The sequence below is a fragment of the Saccopteryx bilineata genome, chromosome 7 (genome assembly GCF_036850765.1).
Source record: "Saccopteryx bilineata isolate mSacBil1 chromosome 7, mSacBil1_pri_phased_curated, whole genome shotgun sequence".
In the NCBI taxonomy this organism is placed as follows: Eukaryota; Metazoa; Chordata; class Mammalia; order Chiroptera; family Emballonuridae; genus Saccopteryx; species Saccopteryx bilineata.
This window is the reverse complement of record NC_089496.1, coordinates 40,454,038-40,466,835: the sequence shown is the minus strand read 5'-3', so window position 1 is coordinate 40,466,835 and position 12,798 is coordinate 40,454,038. Positions and strand designations below refer to the sequence as shown.

The 12,798-nt window shown below is 41.4% G+C and overlaps 1 protein-coding gene across 1 annotated transcript in view; it reads right to left on the bottom strand.

The window, feature by feature from the left end:
• The window catches only part of DNAH11 (dynein axonemal heavy chain 11), a 286,917-nt gene that overhangs the window by 257,690 nt on the left and 16,429 nt on the right, over positions 1-12,798 (bottom strand). Inside the window, exons 7-8 of the mRNA XM_066240541.1 lie at positions 6,746-6,976; positions 4,856-5,023 (exon numbers count right to left, since the gene is read on the bottom strand). Coding sequence (XP_066096638.1) covers positions 4,856-5,023; positions 6,746-6,976 — 399 coding nt within the window. The remainder of the gene's footprint in view (positions 1-4,855; positions 5,024-6,745; positions 6,977-12,798) is intronic.

Sequence of the window (12,798 nt, the reverse complement as noted above, 5' to 3'; positions counted from 1 at the left end):
TCCCGGTCGGGCGCATGCGGGAGTCTGTCTGACTGTCTCTCCCCATTTCCAACTTCAGAAAAATACACACAAAAAAAATTTTTATCATGAGAAATAAGCAGGAAATTCATGAAAATCCTAAAAATTTTTATATAGCTAAAATTAGAAAATGCGACATACAGCAAGAACAAAAGAATGAATAGCTTAACAGACTAGAAGAGAACAGAACTAATCTCAGGAACTGGAATACAGCCTACTAAAGCTGAACTAAATAACTACTTTTCAAATGCATTTTAGATTCTGGTGTAATATCAGGCTAGGTACCTGGACCAACTGTCCTACTAAAAAGTAACAGGAAAGCCTGACAGGGCGGTGGCGCAGTGGATGGAACATCGGACTGGGATGCCGAGGACCCAGGTTCGAGACCCCAAGGTCACCAGCTTGAGCGCAGGCTCATCTGGTTTCAGCAAAGCTCACCAGCTTGGACCCAAGGACCCTGGATTGAGCAAGGGGTTACTCAGTCTGCTGCAGCCCCATGGTCAAGGCACATATGAGAAAGCAATCAATAAACAACTAAGGTGTCACAGTGAAAAACTAATGATTGATACCTCTCATTTCTCTCCGTTCCTGTCTGTCTGTCCCTATCTATCCCTCTCTCTGACTTTCTCTCTGTCACTGTAAAAAAAAAAAAAAAAAAGTAACAGGAAAAAGGAAAAGAGAGATAGCATCTTGGACTGCTCCACCTCAGGGCACAGGTCCTCAGGTGAGCTCCTCCAGGGGCCCCAGATGACCTTATTCCCTTCATTTCAATGAATATGCAGCCCGAGAGAGAAATACTACAGAGCGGAGTGGCACAGTGAAAAGACCTGGGCTTGGGGTTAAAAGTTCTGAAACAAAATCCGTTTCACTCCCGGGTAACTGTAATCTCAGGCAATGTGCTGACCCGCGTCGACCTGGTGCTCATTCTCAGGGTTCTAGTGAGAACTACACAGGAATGTGTGTGCAGCTTTGGCACATGTCTGGCACGCAGCGCCTGCTCAGTAGGTATTAATGGACTCTGATTATCAGGGCCAAGTAAAGCCAAGGGGTTATCCTTCAGAAGAATAGCTACCATCTTTACTTTGTTACCTGGGGACATTTTATTTAATCAAGTAGCCCTTAGAATGTCAACAAAGCGGCAGAGCCTAAAGTCACCCGACAAGCTGTTAAAATTCAATGATTAAGAAAGCAAGAAAAAAAAAAAGAAAAAGAAAGCAAGGCCTTCAGCAATCTTAAAAAAGAAGAATAAAGTGGGAGGTATCACACTTCCTGATATCAAGTTATACTACAAGGCCATTGTACTCAAAACAGCCTGGTACTGGCATAAAAACAGGCATATAGATCAATGGAATAGAACAGAGAACCCAGAAATAAACCCACAGTTCTATGGACAACTGATATTTGACAAAGGAGGTAAGGAAATACAATGGAGTAAAGACAGCCTCTTTAACAAATGGTGTTGGGAAAATTGGACAGCTACCTGCAAAAAAATGAAACTAGATCACCAGCTTACACCACTCACAAAAATAAACTCAAAATGGATAAAAGACTTGAATGTAGGCCGTGAAACCATAAGCATCTTAGAAGAAAACATAGGCAGTAAGCTCTCCGACATCTCTCGGAGCAATATATTTGCTGATTTATCTCCACGGGGAAGTGAAATAAAAGACAGGATAAACAAATGGGACTATATCAAACTAAAAAGCTTTTGCACAGCTAAAGACAACAAGAACAGAATAAAAAGACAAACTACACAATGGGAGAACATATTTGACAATACGTCTGATAAGGGGTTAATAACCAAAATTTATAAAGAACTTGTAAAACTTGGCCTGACCTGTGGTGGCGCAGTGGATAAAGCGTCAACCTGGAAACACTGAGGTTGCCGGTTCAAAACCCTGGCTTGCCTGGTCAAGGCACATATGGGAGTTGATGCTTCCTGCTCCTCCCCCTTCTCTCTCTCTCTCTCTCTCTCTCTCTCTCTCTCTCTCTCTGTCCCCCTTCCTCTCTAAAAAATGAATAAATAAAAAAAAAAAAAAAAAAAAAAAAAAAAAAAAAAAAAAGAACTTGTAAAACTCAACACCAGGAAGACAAACAACCCAATCCAAAAATGGGCAAAAGAGATGAATAGACACTTCTCCAAAGAGGACATACAGATGGCCAATAGGCATATGAAAAAATGCTCAACATCACTAATCATTAGAGAAATGCAAATTAAAACCACAATGAGATATCACCTTACACCAGTCAGAATGGCGCTTATCAACAAAACAACACAGAATAAGTGCTGGCGAGGATGTGGAGAAAAGGGGACCCTCCTGCACTGCTGGTGGGAATGCAGACTGGTGCAGCCACTGTGGAAAACAGTATGGAGATTCCTCAAAAAACTGAAAATCGAACCGCCTTTTGACCCAGCTATCCCACTTTTAGGAATATACCCCAAGGACACCATAGAACAGCTCGAAAAGGAGAAATGCACCCGCATGTTTGTGGCAGCATTGTTCACAATAGCGAAGATCTGGAAACAGCCCAAGTGTCCGTCAGAGGACGAGTGGATTAAAAAACTTTGGTACATATATACTATGGAATACTACTCAGCCATAAGAAATGATGACATCGGATCATTTACAATAACATGGATGGACCTTGATAACATTATACGGAGTGAAATAAGTAAATCAGAAAAAAAACTGAGATGAATCCATACATAGAAGGGACATAAAAATGAGACTCAGAGACATGAACAAGAATGTGATGGCAACAGGGGCAGGGGGGTTGGGGGAGGGGGGAGGGGGTGAAGAAGGAGAGAGGGGTTAGGGGAGGGGAGGGGCACAAAGAAAACCAGATAGAAGGTGACAGAAGACAATTTAACTTTGCGGGAGGGGTATACAGCACAATCAAATGTCAAAATAATCTAGAGATATTTTCTCTCAACATATGTACCCTGATTTATCAATGTCACTGCATTAAATTTAATAAAAAAATATTAATATTAAAAAAAAAAAAAAAGAAAAGAAAGCAAGGCTTTTAGTAAGTTTGATATTATGGTACAATGTGGTTGCCATATTCACTAATACCAAAGTTGCTAAGAGACTAGAACTTAATGATTACAACTACTAAAAAGAAAGGATAATTACTTAACACGATAGAGGTGCTAATTATCGCTACAATGGCAATCATTTTACAATACATTTATATACATGTATATAATTTTTCATTGTTATAAATGTATCAAATTAACATGTTGTTTACCTTAAATGTGTACAATGTTGTATATCTAATATAATTTAATTTAAAGAAAATAAATAAGAAAGCAAGTCTCAATCAGTCCTGTAGGAAGTAGTCAAAGAATATACCTAAAGTGACCTTTCCATTCAATATTAATAATTGAGAAACCAAAAACATTATCAATACACCTGAGAAAACCCATGTTCTGTAAATGAACTACAGTGGCAGACCTTTTGTCACACCAATAAAGGCCCAAATTCCAATTAACACGCTTGAGATTGACGAAAAGGGAAATGACAGCATTACAAAAAGCAAATGACCGGGGACTATTTAATTTACTGGAACATATTTAAACTATTTCTATACGAAAGTGCAGGAAGACTGATCATGACCCACTCAACTACTCTACCAGTAGTGGTGTCTATTCCGTGGGGGCCAGGGAAGGAATACGTGGTGGGGGTATACGTGGTGGGCATGTGTCATGTGGCTACACCTGTGTACATAAATTAAAACTGACTCTATGGAACACTACTTTAGCAAACTGACCATGAGAAAATCCAGACTCTCCTGCTATTCAAACGCACCCGAGGACCCTGTGTGCTCTGGGCCTCACACTGCTCTGCTCAGTTGCTCAGGACAGCTAAGTCAAGGCTCACCCGAGTCCCATCCCACCCACAGTCACTGAAGAGCCGCCAAGTGCAAGACATCCTACCAGGCTCCGGGAATGTGCTCAGACTACCGTCCCCACAGTCCTGGGTTCCTCCGACGTGGCCCACAAATTAGCAGGGACACACAATGGCGGTATCCTCTCACCATCAGTGCCCCGCCCCAGAAGCCGATGACAGTGAGAGGGATCGAGTCTGCTGACCGGGTCCTTACAGAGCTCGCATACTGCACTGGCCCATGTCAAGAATCAATTATTCAGCCATGTATAAATGATTGTGAATAAATACACATTCTTTATAAAACAGTAAGAGCTAATTATTTATTTATTTATTTTTTACCCAGGCTTTGCTGTTCTTGGCAAACCACTAAACCGAAGCTATTTTTATCCTAGAGCTGCAGAGAGGCTCACAGTTTAACTCCCGGGCCCCCAGCACGCTGGGGGTGACAGGAACCAGCAGCAGATTCCATCTGAAAGCTTCCCCCCATTTCCTGAAGTTGCAAATATAAAATTATAAATAGCTCTAAAGCATAAGAATGAAAAATACGAGAAACAACATACATGTTAGTGAGGTAAGTGGTGAATGGGTTGAAGCTAACTGTTCAAGTCGACCAAAAAATCATCTAGTTATTCACGAAGGAGCTAAAAACACACAAGTTACGTGGACATCAGATCAGCAGATCGAAATGAGTTCCTGTGGAAGGTCCCTCACAATGCACATAATCGCGAAGCAAACCCAGGCTGAGGTCTGCTGCAGTATTAGAAACAGTTCTGAACTGCAGATACAAAGGGCAATGTTCTGGTCCCGGGTCTATCGCTAAGGAGACCTCCGTCATCCTAGAGAGGCTGGCCTCAGTGGCACCTGTTATCACCGCGACCTACTGTCGGTTCCAACTTTAAAATGATAGGAGTCTATGAAACAGAAATGCAAAGGTGTAATATTACCGTGTTGTCATAATCAGATGGGTCGTAAGTGCTCTGCTTAAAAATTTTACAGAGTTCCACAAATTCTTCCCTCATCTCCTGGATCTGCCCATTCAAAATCGCTCCCTTGCTGCCACCGAATTCGAGTCTCTCCAGCTTTTCAAATTCCAGGATGGTGACAAATACATCCTTTGAAAAAAAAATAACATAAAACAGTGACGATATGCCCACCACCTAGAGCAGGAAAGAAACATTTTATAGTTTCAAAGAAATAAGATTTTCAAACATTCAAAAATCTATGAGTTAATGGGCAGTGACATGCTAGAAGATAAATATTTATGATTTAGTTGAACAAAGTCACTGCTAATTATTAAAATCAGCCTGACCTGTGGTGGCGCAGTGGATAAAGCGTCAACCTGGAAACACTGAGGTTGCCGGTTCAAAACCCTGGGCTTGCCTGGTCAGGGCACATGTGGGAGTTGATGCTTCCTGCTTCTCCCCCTTTCTCTCTCTCTCTCTCTCTCCTCTCTATAATGAATAATTATTAAAATCATACAGTACTCCCATTTTCATATTTATTGAAAGTTATCTGGCAGTGCAGGCTAAACTAATTTACCCTGGCTAAACCCTCTAATTTTATATCCTTCCAATCATAAGTAGATCCTCAGCTAAGAGCCAAAATTCATATTTCAGCCGCCCACACTTTGCGGTGAATCGTCTGTCTCTTAATCAGCTTAAGAGAATATTACAAAAGGGTGCCTTGAGTCGCTGTAGTTAGGCATTTAGTTAGCATTCACACTTTAAGAAGCATTCAGGCTGATTAAGTGATAATGAGAATTTTCAAAACACGAAGCTCGAATTTTCAATGAAATTCAACAAAACTTATAGTATCAACAAAAAAAGCCCAAACTTGCTATAAAGAGCTTACAAAGGAAATAAGGCCATGCTACTAGTTCAAACTTAAATAAATAAATAAGTAAACTTTAGCCAGTCAGCTCCAAACTACAGCTGTGTGAATGTGCGTACAAGTATGCGTATTCATTTACTTTGGTTTTTAGTGATTTAAAACATTTATATAGTACACATCTTCATGTTCTTTTCATTTACTTTTATGAATGTTTTTTCATACTTTAATAGCATAGTATATATATATTTATATATATACTAAAAGATAGTGTGACGGTTTAGACCAGGGGTAGTCAACCTTTTTATACCTATCGCCCACTTTTGTATCTCTGTTAGTAGTAAAATTTTCTAACCACCTACCAGTTCCACAGTAATGGTGATTTATAAAGTAGGGAAGTAACTTTACTTTTTAAAATGTATAAAGCAGAGTTACAGCAATTTAAAGCATATAATAATAATTACTTACCAAGTACTTTATGTCGGATTTTTGCTAAGTTTGGCAGAATACATCTTTATAAAACAACTTACTATAATTAAATCTATCTTTTTGTTTATACTTTGGTTGCTCCACTACCACCCACCATGAAAGCTGGAACACCCACTAGTGGGCAGAAGGGACCAGGTTGACTACCACTGGTTTAGATTATCAAATAATTTTCAAGTATGGAATCCCAATGTCAAATAGTAAACATATAAAGACAAAAGAAGGATTAGTTTACAGCTTCCTGATTTAGAACTGTCTTCCAGGAACTTACTAAGTTGTAAGTCAAGTGTCACTGGTACAGAGAAAAATTCATTTACTCCCAGTATCAAAAAAGCATCAAAGATAATTTTTTTTAAGCCAAACTAAAGCTTTTAAAGAGATCTTTATAGCCCTGGTCTTGTGAGCTCCTCGTGAGATCAATAAGGAAATCTCCCACCTTCCACCAAATAAACTGTTCCCAAATTATATAAAAAGCTGCAGGTTTTTTTTTTAACTCATTTACAATATGAATAAATGAATACCTCTATTTTCATGAACTGGTCAAGAAATTTGTCAAATCTACAGAACACCAGATGAGACTGGAAATCCCATGGTTTCACCTCATTTCCCATAAAATATTTTGCCAATCTTTTCCTGCAGTTGAAAAAAGAATTTTCGAATGTCTTTAAGACGTTAATGGCCACCTGCAGCTTTTCCAGGGAGTCTTCAATTTCTCCTTTCAAAAGGTCTTCAGGTGAAAGGTAAGCTGTTGCCTAGAATTAAGTGAACAGAAAAAAAAAATGATCAAAAATACGTTCAATAGTTTTTTACTGAAAACATCTGTTTCGAAACATTACTCTTTTTATTTAAAAACTTTTCAGTGAATTATTTTTAAATGACAATGAATTGGGCCAGCAATGCTATGAAAAAGACAGCATAAATTCTAGAAATTCAGGCATTTGGTTTCAATGACATACTTGTATACATTAGAATAATGTACACCTGACTAAAACTTTTGGATTTATACAATCTAGCAATAATTACATTATAGCAAAGCTTCACAGATAATGACAACTGTGTAATCAGAATTTGCATAGATATCCCTGCCAGCAGATATTCTACAATGATAATTTTTTCTTATAAAGAAATACACAAGCCAGGAGGAAGAACCTATCGGAACATGAATTTTACAGATATGGTCGCCTTACCTGGCAGCACGAGGTCATTGGCAAAGATGAGAGAGAGCTGATATGGGTGGCTACACCCCTGGCAATTCTTTGAGGTTAGCAAACTTCTCTCCTGGGGGCTTAAGTATCATTCCAGGACATAAGATCTAGCTGGCATATGCCATATGAACCACTTTGAAAAGGGGAACGGGCAAAGAGCAACGGGTTAAAGCAAAAGACAGTTTTCACGCGGGCCTGTCAACTCCCACAGGACCATCGTCCAGGTTCCTTCCAGTCTTCTCTCTCAACATTTGTTACAAACAGTCAGAACTCCCCTTTCAGGACCTCGAGAACCTCTAAGTTTCTATCATTTCTTCCTGATGCATCTTGATTTAACCCAGGGATCTCAAACTCGTTGCCATGCGGCCTGCCCACCAATTTTGTGTGGCCCGCAGACTAATCAAACTTCGTGGATTAATCTGCGGGCCAGTCTGCGTGCTGCACAAAATTGGTGGCTGCGAGTTTGAGACCTCTGATTTAACCTCACTACAGTGAGTCCTCCCTTAACATCACAGCTAGGTTCTGTGACTTACAGGGAAACGATGTGTAACAAACCAGTTTCACCACAGGCTGACCGAAGAGAAACAAGAGTTAGGCTCCGACGGCATCTCACCAGCATTGTAACAACGCAACGTTGAGCAAAGTGATGTTGTTTGAGGACCTCCTGGACAGGTTTAAAATACGTGCCTTTAATTTTGTGGTTGCTTAGAAAGTGACTAGAGCTCTCAATGAAGTATGTAACAAAAGCCACTGAGCTCACCAGAGCCGGTGAAGGCATTTTTTTTTTTTTTTCTTTTCATTTTTCTGAAGCTGGAAACAGGGAGAGACAGTCAGACAGACTCCCGCATGCGCCCGACCGGGATCCACCTGGCACGCCCACCAGGGGCGACGCTCTGCCCACCAGGGGGCGATGCTCTGCCCATCCTGGGCGTCGCCATGTTGCGACCAGAGCCACTCTAGCGCCTGAGGCAGAGGCCACAGAGCCATCCCCAGCGCCCGGGCCATCTTTGCTCCAATGGAGCCTTGGCTGCAGGAGGGGAAGAGAGAGACAGAGAGGAAAGCGCAGCGGAGGGGTGGAGAAGCAAATGGGTGCTTCTCCTGTGTGCCCTGGCCGGGAATCGAACCCGGGTCCTCTGCACGCTAGGCCGACGCTCTACGGCTGAGCCAACCGGCCAGGGCAAAGGCATTTTTTTTCCCCCCTAAATGTAGATATCTTATCCTCCTCCCATTAACGGCCACAGTTTTACAGACAGTATAGACTCTGCACCATCAATGTGTGAAGTGATAAGAAAATCATTAACTTAGTGTCTGAAATCCCTACTGATCAGAATCCTTCAAGTTCTCGCTGTAGATTCCCAATCTATGCTCTTATCTCTCACCCCGGGCTGCATGGAAAATTAACCTCCACAGAAAGGCATTTCACACAGCACAGGGAGAAAATGACCAGTAATCCCTCAACAATGTGAGTTTAAAACAGTTTACACTCAAGCCTGACCAGGCGGTGGCGCAGTGGATAGAGCGTCGAACTGGGATGTGGAGGACCTAGGTTCGAGACCCCGAGGTCGCCAGCTTGAGCGCGGGTTCATCTGGTTTGAGCAAAGATCACCAGCTTGAGCCCAAGGTCGCTGGCTTGAGCAAGGGGTCACTCGATCTGCTGTAGCCTCCCCCCCCAAGGCACATATGAGAGATCAACCAATGAACAACAAAAAGCTGCAACGAAGAATTGATGTTTCTCATCTCTCTCCCTTCCTGTCTGTCTGTCCCTATCTGTTCCTTTCTCTGACTCTCTCTGTCTCTGCCACAAAACAAACAAACAAACAAAAAATTAGTTTACACTCTGGTAGAGCTAGGGATTCCAATGCCTTTATCTATATGCATCCCTCAGAATGAGTATGTCCTTCCAGGAAGTGAAAAAAAAAAATCTGTGGAGATTATTCCAACATCTTCTGTTTCCGGAGCCCCTCGGGACCTAATTACCTACATCTGCAGTAACTTCCACTGCATGAGCCATCCTTCTGTTCACTCCTGTGCTGCTCAGCTGACCCTCTCATAGATGAGACCGTTACAGCAATTCCCTTGCTCCTCATACGGCTTGAGTAAGACCTCAAAACGCAAGGCTACAGTATGAAATATCCTAGACTCCACAACCCTCTTCCTGGGTAGTAGAGTATGTGAGAAGAAAAAAAAAAAAAAAAAGCGTCAGCAAGGGCAGACCTGGCTCTGATCCAATTAGGAACCACTACCTGGTTTTGTAACATAAGCTAGGTTGTCTCACAGGATCTCAGTTGTCTTTGCTGCCAAAGGAAGAGATTAATTAAGTGAATCTCAAGATCCCTTTTAGCTCTTAAACTCCGCGTATTTTCTGCTTCCTCTGGTGGCTCTCTGGAGTGAGCCCAACCACACCAGCAATCTGTTCACATACTCAGTGGTATTAGCACAGATCAACAAGAAGCCGATGGGTTTATCTCACAGGCCTCAAACCAAAATTCTGCCAACCAACTTATTTATCAATAAGGTAATCAATCATCATTCAGCAATTTATCGGCAATATTATTCATTTGATGCCTGTCTCCAGGCATCTTTATTTTTCATGTGCTTTTATGGATTTTCACTTTTACTCAAGCCTGACACCTCTCACCCAAGCTCAACCTCTCAAACTCTTCTTCACCTAAGATCTCGTGAATGACAACATCCTTAGCAGCCATACCGAGCCGTGGAATAGAGAGGTGCTGAGTCTGCAGTGGTCGTGAAGCTCAGTGACCAGGCTATAGAGCTGGGTTACCAGGGAAACATTTTCAAAAAGAACCCATTATCAAAGCTCAAGTGTGTTATCATCTCAGGTGGCCAGATGATGTCTTTTATGTGTCTGGCCTAAATGACTATATTAATGGTCACTGTTAGAAACAAGTGAAGAGAAACACATTTGCTTCTAAAGTAATAAACAGCTGCCTAGGACTAGAATGTCTGGAGGGATCAGGCAGACAATTAAAATGAGTGACACACGACCTGGAAATGCTGAGGTCGCCGGTTCGAAACCCTGGGCTTGCCTGGTGAAGGCACATATGGGAGTTGATGCTTCCAGCTCCTCCCCACTTCTCTCTCTCTGTTTCTCTCTCTCCCCCTCTCTCTCCTCTCTAAAAATGAATAAATAAATAAAAAATTTAAAAAAAAAAATGAGTGACACACATCAGTTACAGCAGCAAACAGTGGAGACCATGGTCACTTAGAAGCATGGGACCCACCTAAAAGGGCACCTGAAGCTCTAGTAACTGAGTGTGCCAATTACTTTCTTTTATTATTATTATTATTATTATTATTATTATTATTCATTTTAGAGAGAGAGTGAAGAGGGGAGGAGCAGGAAGCATCAACCCCAATACGTGCCTTGACCGGGCAAGCCCAGGGTTTGGTGACCTCAGTGTTCCAGGTCGACGCTTTATCCACTGTGCCACCACAGGTTGGGCACCAATGACTTTCCAGTGGAGGCTGAAATGCTGAATTCAGATGGGAACTCTTCAATTTAATTATTGGCAACAATCTTAATTTTAAAATGCTATGCAAAATAATAAAAATACTGCATTGATCTATCGGTCAAATGCAGCTGACAATCAGCTTATGACTTCTGACATATAACACTGCAAGGATTCAAATGTTTCATAAACACTGAGGCCAATAGATTTGTGGAAGCAAAGAGATGAAAGCTACGTAAGGAAATACAATTATAGAAAACACAAAAAAGGTGTAATCACACAAATCATTCAAGGCACAAGTTAAAAAACAACATGATGCCACTATATACCCAATAAATCAAGCCAATTTTTTTTTTTTTTATCTGAAGCTGGAAACGGGGAGAGACAGTCAGACTCCCACATGCGCCCAACCGGGATCCACCCGGCACGCCCACCAGGGGCGATGCTCTGCCCCTCCGGGGCATCGCTCTGCCACGACCAGAGCCACTCTAGCGCCTGGGGCAGAGGCCAAGGAGCCATCCCCAGAGCCGGGGCCATCTTTGCTCCAATGGAACCTTGGCTGAGGGAGGGGAAGAGAGAGACAGAGAGGAAGGAGGGGGGGTGGAGAAGCAAATGGGCGCTTCTCCCATGTGCCCTGGCCAGGAATCGAACCCGGGTCCCCCGCACACCAGGCCGACGCTCTACGGCTGAGCCAACCGGCCAGGGCCAAGCCAATTTTTTTTAAATGATAATGCTCAAAGCTGGTAAGTTATAGTAAAACTTTTTATACACTGATAACAGCAGTGTAACTGATATAATCTTTTAGAAAATAATTTATAAATATTAGTATTCGAGAGCCATGAAAAGATTGTACACTTTAATCAACATTAGGAATTTGAACTAGCCAATTATCCAAATTAAGGAAAAAGATTTTTGCAGAGTTGTTTTCTGCATATTATGCATAAATAGAAGATGCTAGAAGCAATCCAAATATTCAAGTAACAAAATCATTTTTAAGAAGCTAGCAAAAAATAAAATTATATGTATGATAAAATGCCTAAATGGATATGTAAGTTTTGAAGGAAAGAAATACCAAAACTGCTGAATTATAAGGTGATAGAGCAGCAAGAGTATTTTTATTGTTATAAATTTTATGCAATGAGAATATTCTACCATTATTAGTATACCACATATTATGTTGTAATTAAAAATAGACAATTAGCCTGATCAAGCGCTGGCACAGTGGATCCAGCATCGACCTGGGATGCTGAGGACAAACGCTCAAAACCCCGAGGTCGCCAGCTGGAGCACGGGATCATCCGCTTGAGCACAGGGACTCTGGAGCCCAAAGGTCGCTGGCTTGAGCAAGGGGTCACTGGCTCAGCTAGAGCACCCCAGTCAAGGCATGTATGAGAAGCAATCAATGAACAACTAAGGTGCCACGGCTATAAGTTGATGCTTCTCATCTCTCTCCTTTCCTGTCTGTCCCTGTCTCTCTCTCTCTCTCTCTAAAAGTAAATAAATAAATAAAAGCTTATTGTGAAATATGAAGCTAAGCATAATGAGTAAGAATTCCATCACTTACAGCTGAGTGACCTTGAGAAAGCTATTTTCTCTGGACATCAGGATTTTTTTTGTTTTGCTTTGCTTTTAATGTAAAAATAAATCTACTAATAGCACCTTTGTCGGTGTTGCTATGTGGATTAAATTTGTGAGTTTCTGTAAAGGGTTTAGAAGAGTTCCTGGCAAATAATAGGCATTATACAATATTTGTTAAATATAATAAATAAAATCTGACAGCAAACAACCTATGAGTAGGCAGTTTAGCTCTTCAGGGAACCCAGGTATGAAAGTTGGCTCACTACTGATTTTTGGTTCCTAATATGTTGGGGCAGATTTACTACAAAGTCCATTTGAAAA